The sequence below is a fragment of the Nymphaea colorata genome, chromosome 3, assembly GCF_008831285.2.
Source record: "Nymphaea colorata isolate Beijing-Zhang1983 chromosome 3, ASM883128v2, whole genome shotgun sequence".
Classification (NCBI taxonomy): Eukaryota; Viridiplantae; Streptophyta; class Magnoliopsida; order Nymphaeales; family Nymphaeaceae; genus Nymphaea; species Nymphaea colorata.
In genome coordinates this window covers 17,388,608-17,407,334 of record NC_045140.1, presented here as the reverse complement: position 1 = coordinate 17,407,334, position 18,727 = coordinate 17,388,608, and the positions used below count along the sequence as shown (strand labels likewise).

Below are 18,727 nucleotides of genomic sequence, written 5' to 3'. Positions count from 1 at the left end.
TTGAAAAACAATTGATTTTATATAATATATGAAGTTTAAACCGACGGGGTTCATGCTGACTTGGTATCTAGAGTGAAGTGGTACGCATGCGCCTGTTGAATCGATGCTACCATTATTTTGGACAACTCATATTAACGACCACGAAATCAGGGGATTCCCGAAAACCAGTGACGCGAGAGGTGCACGAATGTTACGAACTTGGTCGCGGTGCCAATCGCGGATTTTGGATTGGGGCATTGAGGTAATATTGGGTATGGGCCAAGGGTGTTCGTTTGGTGGAGACATGCGGGACATTCCCCCTTGACTGCTCGGCTGTCATAATGACGTGTCCCTTTCTTTTTGGAAGTGCGGGTGGTCCCACAACGGCACTGCAGCCGAGCCGAGCCGAGCCGAGCCGAGCCGAAATCTCTTGGCGCCTGCACGGGATTTTCGTCTGAGCCCCCTCTTTTCCTTGTGATTTCAAAACGGCGGGCTCCGTTCATGGAGACTCAGTTGAATTACGTCACGTCAAACACGAGAAACTTTGTCTTTTTTGCTTTCTTTCAACGGAAAAGATATTTAATAATCGTAATTCATATTTTAACTCTTCGTTAGAAGGCAGACACGGCCAAAGGTGGTCTTTTAATTCTTTCTCGAGGCGCTCCTCAAGTCTTCAGACAGAAAGAAAATAAAAGTTTCCAGTTTTCCTAATTTTTAAACTATTTTAATCATGAAATGCAGTTAATTTTTTAGAAGTTTTTGAATAAACTGTAGTTTGTGTTCTGAAACTCCCCACAAAGATTTTCAGTTGGTAAGTCAAGCATGGGTCATGTGGGTGGCGGTGCTGGTGGTCAACGCAAACAAACAAAATTAGATAAGTTTAAAAAAGAGGCTGTCGAATATCTGTGTAACGTCGGTAGTTTTTGTTTTTGTTTTTTGAATTTTATTTTAAAAAGTTAAGGTAGAAGACATCTGCCCAACGCTACCGTTTGCAGAATAACTAAATACTAAACCACATAAAGTCAAAAAATAATAAAAATTAGGAAACGGGTCCTCTTCCTCCAATGGAACCCCTCCTGCTTGTTTTTTATGAAAAAATGTGCATCGTCTACATTTCTTACCTTCTCATTTTACTTGGGAAACCACTTTGAGATACTTGGAACATAAAACCTTCAACTCCATTATCTTGCCTCTAACATGATTGGTGCTTAATATAAAATAATAGAAGTGAGTGCCAGCCACGGGTTAGTGTTGGCGAGAACCCCACTTTAATTGTCTGTAGCTACGGACGAATTGGTGTTGGCGAGAGCTCAACTTTAAATAACTCTCCTCTTGATGATATCGAAACAACTATTTTATAATAAAAATTAAATATATCCCTTTAGATATCTCATAGAAATTAATGTTTACGCTTAGTATTTTTCCTTTATTCCTTTTACATTGGGCTTCTTCTGTATAAGTTGAACCCTGGGAAGACAGCTCCTAATACTAAATTACACGACTGTACTCGCGCGTACGAGTGATTGTACTGCAAGATTTTTAACGTTAAATAAAGGAAAAACGAAATACAAAATTTAAAGGACGCTATGAAATAAAATAAATACAAGTCATACATATATGCACATACATATTAAATATAAAATAAATGGCAAATAATGCAACTCAAAATGTACCAAACATATTAAATATAAAATAAATGGCAAATAAGGCGAGAAAAAATGTACGTTTGGTGGAGTTTAGTACATATCACAAATGGCCCTAAGGAAATCGTTTATGAACAATCAGGGCCTCATTTTTCTAAAACTTCATGCCGACGCCCTCAATTCGATCAACGGACGGGTTTTCTTTGGAAATTACCACCAGCTAACTTTAGGGAAATTCTTACTTAGAACAAAGGTTTTGCTCCTAATCCTGAAAAAGGCTTACCCTTAAATAGATAGATTGTCATATTGGAACATGCCAGGCGTCTTGTATGATGACGACAAACTTGGGAATGTGTTTGAAGAAATTAATTCAGTTAATGAAATAATATTTCGCAGGTCTCCAACTTTTTTCAATCAAATTACTGTAAGTTAATAGAAAGCTATTTTTCATAAGTCAAACTATAAGATCAGTGTCCCTCATGTATTATCTCGCAAAAGGTAGATTTGCTTGTCAAATCGGCCTCATGCGTTATTGGCTACCTGAATAATTGTGCCATAGCTTTGAGGAAGAATTAAATTATTCTTGAGAAATTAAAGAAAATAACTGCTTGTTTTAAACCCAAAAAAGAAAAAAAATAAAAAGGACTTCCATTTCCCTTGTTCAACCAAAGTCTGAAGGAGGTTCCAAGACTAAGCCGTAGTTCAGCACTTACCGAAAATCTGATACTCCATTTAGAATTTTATTAGAATGTAGGTTCCATTTGTAATTAACTAAAGAACAGACCCTCGTGAAACGAAATGGTCCCCTCTTATTTTTAGCCACTTCGGGTTAGTGCTGGCTGAGTCACCCGCCAAGACGAGGAGTATATAAATACTCCCCCATCTTTTTCTCCATTCTGTTTCTCTCTCTCTGTCTGTCTGTCTCTCTCATTCTCTCTCCCTCTCTCTTTCTCTCTCTGTGGTCCGTTCCGTTCGTTTCGTCGGGTGAGAAGAAGAGGCGGCCGTTCCGATCATCCTCTCCCTCCCTCTCTCTCTCTCTCTTTCTCTCTGTCTCTCTCAGGGGATTCATGACGGTAAGTATTGTTTCTAGTTTTTCGGCAAACAATTTCAATCATATTTTATGGTTTGGATTTTCTTTTTTCATGGATGGAGTCTGCCATCCATGAGAACAGGCGGAATCGGTCGAAACCTCGGTGGATTTTTGCCCTTTGTTGGCTTTATTTTTTCTTTAGGTCGTAGTTCTGCTCTTATACGATCTTTTTAATTTAGTGAAAGAGAGTGGTATCGTGTGGTTGCTATTTGCCTTTGACGCTTATTGTAGTTTTGAGATGCAATGATTTCGATCCATATATTTCTCCTGATCGCTATTGAATAATATGGAAAGGGAAATTTTATTATTGGCGTTCTCTGTCTTCCGGTTTTGTTGGGGCGATAAGCTTCTTAGTTATCTTCTTGTATTCTTGGTAAGTTTGAAAGCAAGGGGTTGCAGTTCAGTTCTCACTTTTTGTTCCGGGAAATGCTATTTGTTATTGTTTGTTTTTCCATCTGATCCTAAATCCTCAGTTTGGGCTTCTCTAAGTCAGTTTTTTCCCTTTTATGAATACTAGTTCCGTTTGGACGAATTCTTTATTTCCTTTTCTAAGTTGTCCCACCTTATAGACATAAACACGCAATCTGTAGTTTTTGCAAAATCATTGATAGCTTAGAGTAATAGCTTTGTAGCAGTTATTGTCCTTCTTGTTTTTAGTTTTTGATGTTTCCCTCATCTGAATGCAGTGTTATTGCTTTTTTTTTTTTGCTGAAAATTTTAGCTGTGCCGCATTTGATCCTTTAATGTGTTGGGACCCTTTTCTGAGAAACATCAATTCTACTGGAATTGTATCTGGTTGCGTAACTGTACATGTCACGTAATCCATACATACTTGTGTTGACACTTGACAATTCATATTACGAATTCTTCACTCTCTTAAATGATCAGTAGGCCGGTGGACAACTTTATTAGGTCCCGACCATTTCGGCTAGGAAGGGCAAGTAGAAAAAAAACGTGTTAGATAAATTTTCTTGTCTTCTTCTTCTTCTACTTTTACTTCTCCTTATCCGTTCCTTTTTCTTTTTTTGCTCTTCTTTTTCTTTTCCTTCCTGCTTTGTCTTCTTCCTCTTCATTTTTTTTTCCTTTCATTTACTGTTGTCGCCCCATGTAGCCCCCCTTAGATGCTGCCCAGGCCTTTTTGACTGCTAAGCAGACAGATTATTAGGCCTCTTATCCTAGGAGTTGCATTTTGTCTTCTTCTATCAAGTTCTAGCCATACTTGTGAAATGCTAATGAACATGATCAATCCATTCTTCCCTCTGTTTGTGGTTTGGTGCATTTTGTTTCTTGGAAATCTCACATTAAAAAAGAAACAATATTCTTCGGTTCTAGCGATACTTGTGACATGCTAGTGGACATAGTCATCCATTCTCTCTTTTATTTGCACTTTATTTCATTTTATTTCTTGGAAATCTCACGTTGCTAGAACTCTTGCTACACTATTGCCAATGGTCAGGGATTCACAGACATGGAGAATTAAGTTTGTTTGTGTTAATTGGTTGTTGCCACTTTTACATCATCCGACTGCCTGCCTTTTCGCTTTTCTATATTTATAACTAAAGTATGTATTTTCTCTTCTGCAAATAATGATTCCCCTTTCAGGTGCTACTTATGCAATATTCACAGATCTGGTGCTCCTGATCTGGTTTCCAGCCATGCCCTTGGTCACTATGGTCAATAGTCCTAATTTGTGCTTGTTTCAAATCGATCGATATCGAATATCCTGCAGGGTCACAATAACTTTTGCTATATGACTCACTTCGAATTGGGTGTCAAGCAACTCCATTCAAAAGCATAATGAATTAATGATCTGTCTAATCCTATTTCAGGGTGGTCATGTGGTCTCTTTATTGTCATGAACCTGGAATCTTAAGGTGGAGAAATTATGTCCAACATGTTTTAGTTTCAATGGTTATCTGTTCATTTGGTTGATATTGTTTTTCTAGACACTTCAAATGTGTTGAATATCTATTTCTTTTCATCCACAACTTTGGAAAGTATTGTACTTTTCAATAGTTAAGCTGGGATTAGGCAGACCACAGATGCCTACCCTTATATCAAAGTGATTGAATTTTATGGCTTACAAAAATCCATGGTGATGTCTCCAACCCGAAGGCTTATCTCTCCAGCACAAATAAATGGACATTTTGGCTAGTTTAGCAAGGTTAACTGCTGTGCAATTATATTTATGCTGTATGTACATACCTGACCTGGAAGCATCTCAGCCTGAAACCTTGGAGTTGATTCAATGGAATTTGTCTAATACTAGCTCCCATCCAGCTCCTTTTTTAGCAGATTCAATTTACTATCATCAGGGATCATGTTTCTAACTTCCGAACCTTTGCATTCACCCTCTTTAATGGAACCTTCCTCAGATAAATACCGTGCTGTAAGGTACCAACCCAGATGGTCCCTGACAGTGAATCCCTGACCTCCACCTCTGCACATGCAACTGCCTAGACTGATCTTTAACCATCCCCTCTCAGGGGGCTGCCATAAGTCTGGTTATTTTGAGGCAAATGCTAACGGGTTCCATACATTTCTGATGCATTTGACATTAATCTCTCTAACAGAGGTCAAGGTACATTTTGCTTTGATATACGGGAGTATTGTACATTATTGTGACAGATTCCAGTGCAAATTTCCAAGTGCTCTACACCACAGATTGGAAAGGACAACCACCCATTATACAAGCATCAGAAGAGAATCTATGGCTCCCCTATTTCATGAGCTGTTCTCTTAGCCTTCAAGTTGAAATGCTTTCCTGATGAAACCTAATCCTCCTACAGATCAAGCTTACTTGGAAATCTTACATGATGCAAAGAGACATTAAGAATTTTCCTTTTCATTGTTGCCTAAGTCGATTGATTAGCCAGGGCACATCCCCGGTTCTTCATTCTGTCCTGAGTGAGCAGTTTATGCTCTATATGAAAAAGTAGCAACACCATCTCTCTTCATGAAATTTGTTCCAAATCCATTTATAACCTTTCCATCTATTGCTTTCCTCTCTGATCAGATTCCAACCTGATTTGGTGCTCAAATGAGAATTAGAAATCATATCTTGTGATGTTAATGGGTTTGATCCCAAGGGTGCCTTTTTGATAATTGAGATGTTTTTTCAGGTGTTCTTAATTACTCTGTATCCATTTGCAAGAGGGGAATTGATCTGGAATCAGCACTTCCTTCACCGGAATAAACCTAAGGCTCTCTCGTACATGATAAACTTTTTGGTATTTTAAGGGAGGAAGGAAAATCAGGGCCTATCTAACTGCAAATGTCAAACCAGGCCTATACTTTGGTACCATGTCCCAGCTTCCATCTATTGCCTGTAGCAACCACCTTAGACCCATCTTGACTGCTTTTCATCTATAAGAATCTCTTAGACGAGGCTCCAATAACACAAGGAAACCTTCTTAAGAATCTAAGTCACATAGGTACTTCAATAAGGTCCACGTACCCTTATCGTTGTTCCCGTACCCAAAGTGGGTACTTGGCACAGTTGGGTTCTTTTTGGCTTGAATTTGATCCAAACTACTGAATTTTACTTGATTTATTTTTTTTAATCTAGCTTTCATTCTGTTTTTAGGGTTATTGTTCATTAATATGTAATGTTTTATTTATATCACTTGTTTATGTAAATGTTGCTTTTATTTTGATTTTTTTTTGTGTTATTTTGCATATATGCATATATGTATGTTACAATAACCCCGTACCCACATTTTTTAAAATTGCAGTGTCCATACCCGTATCTCGTGCCTGAGCAGTACCCATAGCCATGTGACTTAGCTTAAGATATTTATGTCTCAATATGTCATGAGTTCCAGCTGTTCACTCTTTCGTTCTGATATCAATGGCCAAACATCTTGCAAAAGAACTTCTATTCATAGCCCTGAAATGCCTCAAACTTGTCCATTTTCTGAGATGGCTTTGTAAACTGACTCTCAGTTCGGAGAATGCTTCTTTGATCGGGAAAATGATGTTAGAACATTCTCCAAAATCAAAGTTATTTTCCAAGGAAGATAGAAGCAGGTCATCCGATAAATAGGAAATGAGCTGAGCACTGTGTTAAGTAAAGTCAGCCAACCAGCCATCAATAACAAATTATTAGTCAAACTATTTTATCTTTTGAGTTTATCAATGAATTGAATCCAGTGCTTAGCTTGGAGATGTCTGGTGAAGAGGGGTAGTCCCAAGCAGTTACTTGGTAGATGACTTTTCTTCCACCCCATCTTCCTACACATTATTCTAATTCTATCGCTAGGCAAATTAGTAGCAACAAAATGGGATTTGGTATTGTTGTTGTTTAATCCTAATTCGTGAAGAAAGTGATTAAAAATATCGAAAATCATCTATTGAATACCCTCTGTCATGTAGAAAAAGAATATCATCATCAATAAAAAAGCATGACTCCATTTAAACCCATGAGCAATTGCTATCATCTTGTTCTCAGGATTATACTCCTTGCTTTATGTGACCAGAATGAAGAGATAAGGAGATAAGAGGGTTTTGCTGTCTTAGTACTTGAAGTCTTGACCAGAAGTAAACGTTGAAGGTAAACTGTTAATAATTGCAAAACAGAAGGCAGATGAAACTCATCTGATCACCAAATTAAGCCATCTAGGGGCATCATCAAAATTGAGAAGAATGCCTTTTTAAAAAAAATTCAATCCACGTTGGTCTGAGATTCTTTTTAATGTAAATCGTAAGCATATAATTGTTGTCATCTTGACACTTCTACAGAGTCAAAGGTGTGTCTACTTTTGGACACCTAAACTGACACCAGCATGAAATGGAACCATAATTATTGGAAACATGTTTCTTTTGAACATAATGTTGTCATCCCTTGCCAGACTTCAAATGGTTTGCCAGTAATGGGAGTTGCTGGACGTGGACCTTGGAAGCATGACTTTGATGAGATCTCTCTCTCTCTTGTTGAACGGTTGTTTCCTGATTCTGTTTCTTTTAACTTGAGGACTCTCCTGTAGCAACTAAATGATGCACCATAATGGTTGATGTATGCCACATCTTAGATTCTCCCTAAGCAGATAATAATGTCTAATTTAACAGTTTACTAACTCATGGGTCTAATTATAAAGTCGACACAAGTTGGTAGTGGAATTTGTGTTCGGTTCATCAGTAATGGTATTTCCTAATACATAGTGCTTCAGTTGGGGTAAACTGCACCAGTTTTATAAGAATATATTTGTGTGTATTTGCACATATGCCTCTAGCATATGTGTTTGTATGAATGGGTAGCCTTATATTTTAGCTTATAGTTCTTATTTTCATACTTATGTGCAACTACAGGTTATAATCTTATCATTCGTACAGGTGCCATATAAGCTCTCTTTCAAGTTTAGATATATAACTCTACAGGCTGCGGATATTTTATATCTGGGTTTAGGAGAAGTCTAGTTAGAAGACTGTTCAATAATCAGGCATTTTACCTCAATTTTTGGAAAATGTTTTCGCATGGAACTTAAATTTTTTGAAATATGTTAAATCCTACGAAAAACAATCTATAAATGGCTCGAAACTGATTTTTTTAACCCAAATTTTGTGAACTTTTTTAAATAAATACATGGACAAAATTTTGAATCGGTACCATTCCCTCTTCATGCTCGAGTGACTATCCTCAGTGATATGCCCCCATGTTTAGACTTTACATGAAATGTATGCTAAAAATAAAAAAGATGTGGGGAAAAAGGAACAATATGACCTGATAACCTACAGAAGCTCCTCAGAAGTCTCCATGCGCCTCTGCACCACACCATACATGCTCAGATGCGTAGTTTGTTGCTGATGACTGCATTGTTAATTGCAACACAAAAGTACACTACTATCTGCTCATTTGGCTTGTAGAAGTCTTTCAACTTCTCAATGTCCTACACTTACAACTTTCATGTTTTTGCACAAAAAGACTAAAACTCATGACTGTTGAATAACAACAATGAAATGTGAAAAACGAAATTAGAAAGAGTTTCTAGTCCTAACCTACTATCGTATAATAATGATATAATATTCAGCTCTATTCCACTTTTGGGAACTCGAAGAAGCATGATGCAAGCCCTTAGGATTCCTTACAGCCACAGGTTGGCTTGGCAGATTATCCTCAGGTCCCCTAGCTATCCTGCTAACTAACCCACTTAGGATTCTTGATTGTTGTGTTGCACTTTGCCAAAACATTAAAAATTGACAGTCATAGTTTCTCTAGTACTTGGAAAGGCTTCTCCTCCATGGATGAAGATGATGATGGCTCATGAGGGGCAACAGGTGGATAGGCAGGTACATCCTGTTGAAAATTTTGCACGATAAACTCCTTCTTGGGTATGCAAGCAAGTTTAGGAGCATTCTTCCTGTTTGGACTAGGCTTTTCATGGAATTATGAGATACAAAAGTAGAAATTTTTTTCTGCTATTTAGATGTGAACTGAAGGTTGGAAGCGAAATGAAATAAGAACTTTGTAACTTCACCAAAAAAATGAATATGAAAGTTTCTAAGAACCTCTCACAGTGGTGCTACATGAGGGGCACAAACTTTACAGATCAATCATTTCTTGGTAACATGCTGATAAAACAGAGCATTCTAGCCTTCAATAAACAAAAGGGATTCTAGTGACTAAGAGAGGTACTTGTGGCACTGCTGTACCAATTGCCATCACTGCATGCATATCCCTTTCTAGATGATCCCTCAACTTGCTTCTCGCTCATGCCATCTTAGACACAGTTAGATGATGTGGTTCGTTTCCTATGCTTTTTACTTTTCATATTTACCTGATCTGGTACCCACGCCGGTGAACTATTATAAGTAAACGTAAATGTCATTATATCTCTTTTATTTAGCAACAATTATATGGTGGCACATTCATATTAGTGATGCACACACACACACACACACACACGGAGGGGGAGAGGGAGGTGCTCGTCTACCATCTGTTTTCTTTCCTTAAAACTGTTATTATATTTCCTGAAAAGGTTCTGCTGCTTATCAATCAGGACAAAGGCAGACCATTGCCCAAATTTGGGGAATGGGACGTGAATGACCCTGCATCAGCTGAGGGGTTTACTGTTATCTTCAACAAGGCGAGAGATGAGAAGAAGACAGGAGGAAATGCACGTCCAAACAACTCTCCCATGAAGGATGATGTTGCCTTCAAACCAGGGACTTATACTAGCAAGCCCAACTCGGTAGGTTTTAAGTGAACCCTTAACATGTGATAATCGTGTTCATGAATGTGAACTCTCTCTCTCTCTCTCTCTCTTTCTCACATCCCCCCTATATATGTTGTCTTGGTCATATGCTCACGAACATTTAATTTGGGAGCATGCATGACCAAACCTATTAGAGATAACCTGTAGATTATGATATGTGGATGATTTATTATTCGTACACTACTATTTGTTGGTTGTTGACATGGTATAGGAGCCTGTCAGAAGTGGACTGTTATTTCAGGTCAAATTTGCCTGATATTCCAATGATTTTATAGCCAAACGTAGTTATTCTACATGTGATTAAAATTTTCTTGTTGTCCATGCAGAAAAAATGGTTTTGCTGCATGCAGCCCACATCTGGTGAGTCCTGAAAGGTGTAGACTTGAATGTAAAGCAGTCAAGGGCTCTGGCGTGTAGATGGATTGTGAACTTCTGTGTCAAGTATGAAGGGGAAAAAATGAAGCCTTGTCCAATGCTATGTCTTATGAATGCTTTAGTGTGATGGATTCTCTCTCTCTCCTTTTTTTTTTTTTTTTAACGAGGGAGTTTGGGGAAGATGAATGGATAAAAGATTTCTATTTTTGGTATATATATATATAAATATAAATATATGTGAAGAGAATATACTCTAGGATGAACAGGCCCAACATATTTTCCTTCACTTCCTCAGGCCCCTCGTTTTTGTGGTTCATGTCTATATGACCTCTGGTGATTGAAATAGCGTCTTTTTTTCCCCATTGTATTGATTTCCGGAGACTCTGTCTCTCTCTCTCTTCGTTACCATGTTTCGAGGAGTCTGCAGAACATATTTTGATCTCTCCTTCGAAGTACTTTCCGGTTAACACTGAATAGCCGATCATTGGTAATGCTGGCGCACCCGTTTGTGCAAATAAAAAGACGTTGCGGATCTTAAATGATTTGTGACTAGTAATCGCTTTGGATTGATTCCGCGCACTTACTGTTTTACCTCGTCGTCACCAGCATCATTGCAGGCTGTCACTTAAGAATGGCTAGATGGGAGCTGTTTGAATCTTGCTTTTCCGAGTCAACTTCATAGATAAGCGAAGAAGCTACTATTGAGATTCGAGGCTCAGCTGCGCTGATCTATTTGCTATCCCTACAATTACCCGCTGATCTATTTGCTATCCCTACAATTACCCTCTCAACACTGCAAAATTCTGAGGTAAAAACCCTTAAAAATTCTATCAGAACAAGCATGGCGGGGCTTTGGCTGCAGAACAGAATGTGGTTTAAACCTATGACCGTCACTACTGAACTTGCCTTCTTGCGCTAATGCCTTGAGCTTCATGTGAATGGTCGTTTTTCGTTTGCCATATTGCTCAACAAAAAATTATAAACCAGTGGAAATACATGAAAATTTCTTATTAAACTTTCCTCATGCAAGAGGGGAGTTCTGCCAAGCATTTGAATTTTTATCTTGTCTTTGATCTGAAGAGAGAATCTGAAATGACTTCTGCGTAACTTCACTCCTAGCGGAGCGCTAAGAACGATATAGCCAATGTTAACGCGACTGAGATAAAGGCAACTGATGTTGGTAACCTCCCTTTGTCCGTACGGAGGAATGCTGCTTCGTAGATGGGGAGGCTGAGGAGCACTATGAATCCACACAAAGTTGCTTGGAAAAACAAGGCATCCAGAACTTTGATTCCGTTCACAACCACTTTAAAAACTAGGGCTGTCAAACACACTAGATTGTGGACTGCAACTGTCGTCATCACTATGAACATGGGAGACGCAATTCCAAACTCCATGATTTCGTTCTCATATCGAGCAGTTGCATCCGCATCAACAACCTTTGATGTTACTGTGAATTTCATCTCTCCCATGCCTACAAGCTTCAACATCGAGTCAAGGAATGCAAAGAAGTAGGAAGTTACTCTTCTGATCATCCACATCCGTTGTCCGTTCCACCATATCTTAAATGTGCCTCCCAAAAGCAGAACCTCCACCAGATTGTACACATAAGTACTTATGCTTACATACAGAAAAGGTATGGACCAGGGAGCAGATATCTGGGTCGACAAATTTTTAAGCATTAGTATATGTCGTGTTCTCGAGGATATGGACATAGATGTCAACTCTAAATATATATCCAAAAGTGCACACATATTTCCAGAACAGTGGTGAGAAAGAGCGACTGTACATGAGTCCGTGTGGCCTTTTAATATTACACTTCATGTTATATATAAAAAACCACATCAATGGAATGTCTATTAAGAATCTCCTGCAACTGTGAATTCTTTGAAAGGAGAGTCCATATAAGCCGATACTTAATTTAAGAGAGAGAGAGAGAGAGAGGTTTTTTACCTTAGGAAACAAGGAAATGTCATGTAGGAGGCAGAGTGAGGGTGCAAACGCATAATATAGCGCTGGCAAGGAATTGGGAGCCCAGAGGGCGTAGATGCTATAGCACATCTGAAGGCCAAGGCTTATCTTCCCCTTCCCATATACAAAAGGGCAGTATCTGGAGAGGAAAATTTGAAAGGTTCCTTCACACCACCTTTTTCTTTGAATTAAGGTGTCATTCAAGGTAGCCGGGGCGACCCCTATGAAAGCAGCCCTTTTTGGATTGAAATTAACAGATCTCCACCCCCTGCACTGTATTGCAAGCCCAGTGATCACATCCTCTACAGGAGACCCATATATCAATCCCATCTGCACAAAACCCAAGTTTTGTTATCTATATATATATATATATATATATATATATAGGCGAGAGAGAGAGAGAGAGAGAGAGACCTCTGTTCCCCACATAGTGTTCTCTTCACTGGCACAACTAGCAACAAATTTTCCTCTTTCTTCCAATATGTCAAGATTTTCCAAAGGCTTCCTCCATATTCTCCCGTTCAGATCTCCTTTGAAATCATCACTATATTTTCTTCCCATGAGAATCTCTCTCCTGTGGAAGCATCCACTTCCAACATATGCTGTTCCCTCAAATCGATCAAATCCATGTGCATTTACCTGCAAAATCCACATGTCGCTGCATTATCGAAACTATTCCATGTGCCAACATGATCTCTACCCTGCTTGTTATTGGTTCTGCGCAGCACCTTCAAATTGAAGAAGGTTAGACTTCGATACCTACAAGCGTTCTTGGCAAAATCGGAGTCTGTCTACCCTCAGCTCAACAATTACTAGAAATATGACAAGAAAATGGTCAAGGCGCTTGTCCTGGTATGTTACTCGAAAGTGCCACAGTTGATTTATAGAAGTTTCAGTGATATTTAGGATTCAGTTGAGCGTTTATAAATATTTTCATCGATCGATGTATTCGAAGAAGTTCTTTTCGAAAGTCGAACAACTTAAAATAGGAATGTTTTGTAAAAAAGATAAAACAAAGAACGAATAATTAAAAAGTATTATGACGAATACGTTCATGTCCGGATCATGTGCACAGCTAACGCAACGGACAAAATGCAGGACGAAAGATCATTATAAAAAAAATGGGGGGGAAAAGCAGAAAATTAACTCGAAATATCAACAAAAGAAGAGATTAGGTGCCATTTGATCTTGATGCCACCCACGCCTCTACTACCAAGATATGCAATAGAGCGTTCACAAGAAGTTAAATAGTTTCTTACCCCATTGTAGATTAGTATGGAAGTATCATAAATATCATTCTTGGTGACATTGTTGAAGCGCTGAGGGAATTGAACAAATGCTACTTGGCGTCCCGTCTTTTCATCCATGAAGAAGCACAATGCATCCCTTACTGATTGTGAATCATTTGAATACATGTCACAGTCCACATTGAGTATTATGGGAGCACTGCTTATCTCTGATGATACCCTTAACTGCACCATTTAAATCAAAATGAGGAAAAGGAGGAAGACATCGATGATGAAACGATCCAACTTCTAAATTTAAGGCAAGTACTAATTCTGTTCATGGAAAGACAAGTTTTTTTCAGACCCTAATTCAAAGTAAAAAGCTTTACACAGTCCCCCACCTTGTGTAACACTTCAATAGTTTAATCCAGTATTTAAGATTATAAAGAATATAGGGAGACTTATAGAAATGGTTATTATGTGATTGGTTGTCATGGTTCTTGACCTTTTTGAAAGCTCGACCTAAAACCGGATCTATCAAACCAGGGGCCCAAGCTTGGTGTAGTAGTAGTGGTCGGGGTCGTTACACTTTGTTCACAAGACAACGATGATCACAACTAGGGCAGGGAAACAAATCAAGCCAGCGAGCCCACCCAGCTTGGCTTGCCAATTATTTTGTTTAAGCTTACAAAGATGAACTTGGCATGTTCAGTACTCTAAGGTTGAGGCCGTGCAATTCATGTGCAGATTGACGAGCTAGCTTGGGTTCAGCTTGTACACGTTTAAATCTATGGGTTCATCAGCTTAAGCACATCTAGGTTCACCATGAAATGAGCCAAGCTTGAATACATACATGCATCCAAAAAATTTGTCCCTTTTGCTACTCAGATCACAAGCTAACTTCAGCTAAGCTGCCTTAATTGGAATCCTGGCTAATTTTCTACGTTAGGGGAAGCTGAACCGAGCTTTAGGATACCAAGCCTCTATTCAGAAAAGAGGTCGGCACACAATTGACGATGGCCTTGGATTACTGACAAGTGCATTCATGGCTCCAGCCTTGAAATTATGAGCGTAGCCAGGCCTCTTCTCCCGAGCCAAATACACCAGGGTTGGCAATGGCCACCCATTATTGTCTACTGCCTTTGAGTCTCCACCACCAATCAGTATCTGAAAATAATCGAAAGAAAAACAGGGGACGATAGGATCAAGCGTTCAGTATTATTAATAATGGTGCAGCAAAATATGTTTCTTCGTTTAATCTTCCCTTTTACCTTGAGAATCGCTGGATGATCCCGTGAGTTTGTGGCTGGATTCCAGTCAGAGAAAAGTCTTTGGTGTTCTTCACGAATCTCTGGTGGAACTCTGCCTAGACTGACTGCACCTTCAATACGATTCGCCATGCCATCGTACAAGCTCTGAAACATGTGACGACAATCACGAGAAGAACGTATAAGGACAACTAAGACCAGAATTACTCATGGTTCTTTATTGAGAGAGAGAGAGAGAGAGAGAGAGAGGCCTTCATGGTCGACCACTCCTGCGAAGAGGTGAGGGGCGGATCGGGATTGGTGGAGAAGAATGCAGCCGGTGACCTGGGCTCGATCTTAAACTTCCGGCAGAAGGGCAGCCAGTGCTTGGAATAGGCGGAAGCTTCCAGGAGAGCGTACAACGTCAAGTCGGAGCCGCCGTCGTCAGAAAGATATACGCTAAGCTTCTCCGGCGGGTAGTCGTAGGCCATGAGAGACAGCACCGTGCCGATGACGAGCAACGGTGGCTCCTTCCATGGATCTGCAGTGCACACGAACGCGTCCACCCCGGGCAGTTCCTCTTCGAACCTGTTCGCAGCCACCAAGCAAAGCCTGAGCTCGTTAAGAGAACTGTGGTCAAGTTATTTTGGAGGTGAAGGGCAAACTTGCCTGAGTGAGAGTCGATCCTTGAAGGTGGATCGGTAGATGGGATCCCACCGGACGGCCTGATTGATGATCCAATATAGAACAAACCACAGCTCCGAGAGTGTCATGGCTGCCCACAGAAGCTTTAGGCTCAAGGTGTCATGGGGAATGTTGGTCACCCTGTAGAAGAGGACGGCCACCATCCCCGCAAGGTTGATGCCAGCCAACAGTCTGTACATGCTTCTTCCTCTTCCTCTTCTGCTGCTGTGCAGAGGAACCTCCTTTCTCCCCATCTCTCCCTCTCTGATCTCTCTGATTTTCCATTCTCTGCTATTACTTATAAAAAAAAGAGTAGCTACAGATGATCAGTGCTTGCTTTCTGGTCTACTATTCTGTATAAAAATTAACTACAAATGATCGTTGCGTTGGTTTCTGGCTCATCGCGTAGGTGAGAAGCTCACATGATTTATTGAATAATTTTCTTCAAATTTCAAAGGCATTAAGATGCACTACCCACTTTATATCCACTACGTAGGAAACTTATAAGTTTTCCTATTTATAAGATATATTATTAAACAGTGGTTTCGACCTTGATTAATTATTAGCCTTTCAACTACATTCTAATTTCCAATTTAGGTCTCCTAATCTATCCACTTGTGAAACTTTATATATATATATAAGCTTTAGTTACACGTTAAGAGATGTGAGTCATTATGTCTAAAGTGTTTCCTCATCAAGCTAACCATCCGGTGAGTGGGATTTTTATAAGCGTGAGAAATTTGGGTGGTAACGTTTTAAATTTTGTAATCATTGAAACAAACTTTAAATTTTATGAAAGAATTATGTACTCCAAGAAGCTCAGCTTATTGTTGTTGTTCATATGGATGGTACAGATCTGTTCCTTTTTTTTAATTTGTTTTGTTTTTAAAATCACTTTAGAATATTCTAATTTCATCTTTTGATTTAGAAAAACAAAATAAATACGATACAAGCCAATACGCTGTATACTAATTAAACTAATACGGAGCTGACGTTGCATACTTTCCAAGTTGCAAAGCAAAAAAAAATACTACAAGGACCATGGAATGACGTTTCATAAATTGAAAAAGAACACAAAATTGAATCATTTTCTTGTCATGCTCCGCCGTAATATTCTCTTTTGATCCCCACTCCTATGACGACTGCCAAATACGGAACCGATATACTATCCAAGGAGGTAGTTAATTTCCCAGATGCTTTAGTAGTACCTTTTTTAATAACTATATCGTCTAACAGTATTATTTTTCTTGCAACTTATATGTAAATGATGTAGCAGATGATTAATATCATTAAAACATAACCAGAAATTAACTTGTTACTAGCGCTGCATGGTATGAGAACCATCAAAGGTCATCGGTGCGTGTCCTTGAGATTTGCGTTCCGCTCTAGATGACCAAAAAATGGAATGGTTTCGTCTTTCCCCGTTGATCTTCTTTATGTCCAATATATATCTTTATGAAAAACCTTCAAATTTTGCATAGTTGGCAAACCCATGACTCAGACTTGTTGAAGATTAGGGCACCAACCTGGGTTAGGTCATAAATTTTTAAAGTATTTTTTTAATAACTAAATGAAGAAGGAAGGTCTGTTGAGACTTCGTGTCTGATCTTTTTCCTCAACTGAAATTGAATTACATGTAATATGAGCATTACTTGCAAAGATTGTGATATTTCATAATTCAAAAAATGATAAAACTTTAATATTTTGCAACACATGATAAAAACGAACATGTAATTATTTGGTGAAGGGCGCCGCCTGTTGCCACCATTTCTCTTCCTCCTGTGTCCCAAGGATTTTCATCAAAAGGTCGCAATGTTATTGATACCGAATATGAATCATTGTCACAATCCTTATGTGCTTTGTTCATCATAGAATTTTGGATTGGCCCCGATGTCTTATTTTAGACATTCTAAACATAAAAACATAGAAGTATTTTCATTTGTTTAAACAGTGGCATTCATGCCTGGATGATAACTCAAGATTGGCATTTGTTAAAGCCTTAATATTCTTTGAAGAGGCTCTTATTGAAGTGTTCGTTTGCAGAATTTTAACATTTGCTGGTCATAATCGAGAAACTACCAGTTGCACTATTTGTGTGGTGAGTGCTCAACAATTTAATCTGTTTCAAAGCCGCTCGGAGTTCATGCTGCCTTTAGATGTCTAACAGAATGCACTACTCCGTTCCGGCCGTGCTGTGATGACAAATAAAGCGGTTGGAATGCCTAAGAAGTGTTGTCCTCCGCGTCCAGCATTTGACAGGCCATGCTGGAACAGAACACCCTGTTCTTCCTATCTATGCTAGGCAATGAACAAAACACCTCATTATTTCCTCATACCTATGATTGGCAATGAATCTCGAAAAATTTCACCTTGTTTTAGTAAAGAAGGATGGAATATAATTTCTGAAAGGATCATCTTAGAGACTTAAAAAAACCACTCTCTCAAACTGTCCATCCATGCGTTTCTAGCAAAGATTCCATGTTTTTGAGAGCGATAAAATTTCCTTTCGCGCCATGGAATACGGACTGTTCCCTTCTTTGAATTGAAACTGAGGCATTTAGGCAATCCCCTTTTTAATTGGTAGCATCTGTCTCATTTTTTTCAGAAATCTCCCTCTCTCTCTCTCTCTCTCTGTGTGTGTGTGTGTGTGCGTGTGTGTGAGTGAAATCTCTGGCACTGTGTGTGCGTGTGCGTGTGTGTGTGAGTGAAATCTCTGGCACCCTTATCTTCTTTACAGGAAGGCTGCTAAACTAGAAGAAGACTGAGATGGCGGGTTCTCCTCAACAGGTCTACAACTAGGCCTTTGCTCTGGCTCGTGTTGTGTATTTTGAGCTCGAGCTCCCTTTAAAGGTCCAGCAAGATTTTGATAAGTTGAAACATGCCCATTTACGAGCACCTCAGTTTGCCTGCTAGGCCTGATATTTCCAAGAAGTCAAAGATTAAAAGGGTACACCTCTGCTTATACAGGATTTTTCAGGGTTTTATCTGACTAATTACAGGTCTGTTGGACAGTCATTACCCAGGATTGTTCCTGCATTGCTATGCTACAAAAGGATTTTCAATTGCCAGCAAAAGAGGTGTGGCTGATTATCATGCTTCTGTTTTTAATTTGTTTTCTGCACATATCATTTTCTGGTTAAGTGGAGGATCATATTTATAAAGGAAAAGTCGGTCCTTGCTACCGCATTTTAGTTTCAGTGTTGTTGAATGTTGCCATACCTTACACATTCCTTGCCTTCCTACACTCGAAACAGCCACTCACGAGAGATTGTAAAACCTATTTCATAATCCAGAGTGGGCT

The 18,727-nt window shown here is 39.1% G+C and overlaps 2 protein-coding genes across 2 annotated transcripts; one reads left to right on the top strand and one right to left on the bottom strand.

The window, feature by feature from the left end:
- Positions 1 to 2,518: 2,518 nt before the first annotated feature.
- On the top strand, positions 2,519 to 10,660 carry LOC116250589 (protein NOI4-like). Its single transcript, XM_031624330.2, has 3 exons — positions 2,519 to 2,695; positions 9,708 to 9,899; positions 10,250 to 10,660. Exons 1-3 carry the CDS (start codon positions 2,690 to 2,692, stop codon positions 10,292 to 10,294), a joined length of 243 nt encoding a protein of 80 aa, XP_031480190.1. The 5' UTR covers positions 2,519 to 2,689; the 3' UTR covers positions 10,295 to 10,660.
- A 753-nt stretch (positions 10,661 to 11,413) lies between these two features.
- On the bottom strand, positions 11,414 to 15,667 carry LOC116250352 (cellulose synthase-like protein E6). Its single transcript, XM_031623979.2, has 8 exons — positions 15,412 to 15,667; positions 15,015 to 15,330; positions 14,767 to 14,910; positions 14,531 to 14,662; positions 13,529 to 13,741; positions 12,684 to 12,908; positions 12,252 to 12,599; positions 11,414 to 11,956 (listed from the first exon to the last, which is right to left on the bottom strand). The coding sequence occupies exons 1-8, from the start codon at positions 15,624 to 15,626 to the stop codon at positions 11,414 to 11,416; spliced, it is 2,136 nt and encodes a 711-aa protein (XP_031479839.2). The 5' UTR covers positions 15,627 to 15,667.
- Positions 15,668 to 18,727: the final 3,060 nt, after the last annotated feature.

Coding starts and splice junctions, on each gene's coding strand:
- LOC116250352 (XM_031623979.2), bottom strand. CDS start 15,626: ATGTACAGACTGTTGGCTGGCATCAACCTTGCGGGGATGGTGGCCGTC. Junction 13,742..14,530: donor CTGGAGCCATGAATGCACTT/GTCAGTAATCCA, acceptor TAAATGGTGCAG/TTAAGGGTATCATCAGAGAT. Junction 11,957..12,251: donor ACATTTCCTTGTTTCCTAAG/GTAAAAAACCTC, acceptor TTGTCGACCCAG/ATATCTGCTCCCTGGTCCAT.
- LOC116250589 (XM_031624330.2), top strand. Junction 9,900..10,249: donor ATACTAGCAAGCCCAACTCG/GTAGGTTTTAAG, acceptor TTGTCCATGCAG/AAAAAATGGTTTTGCTGCAT.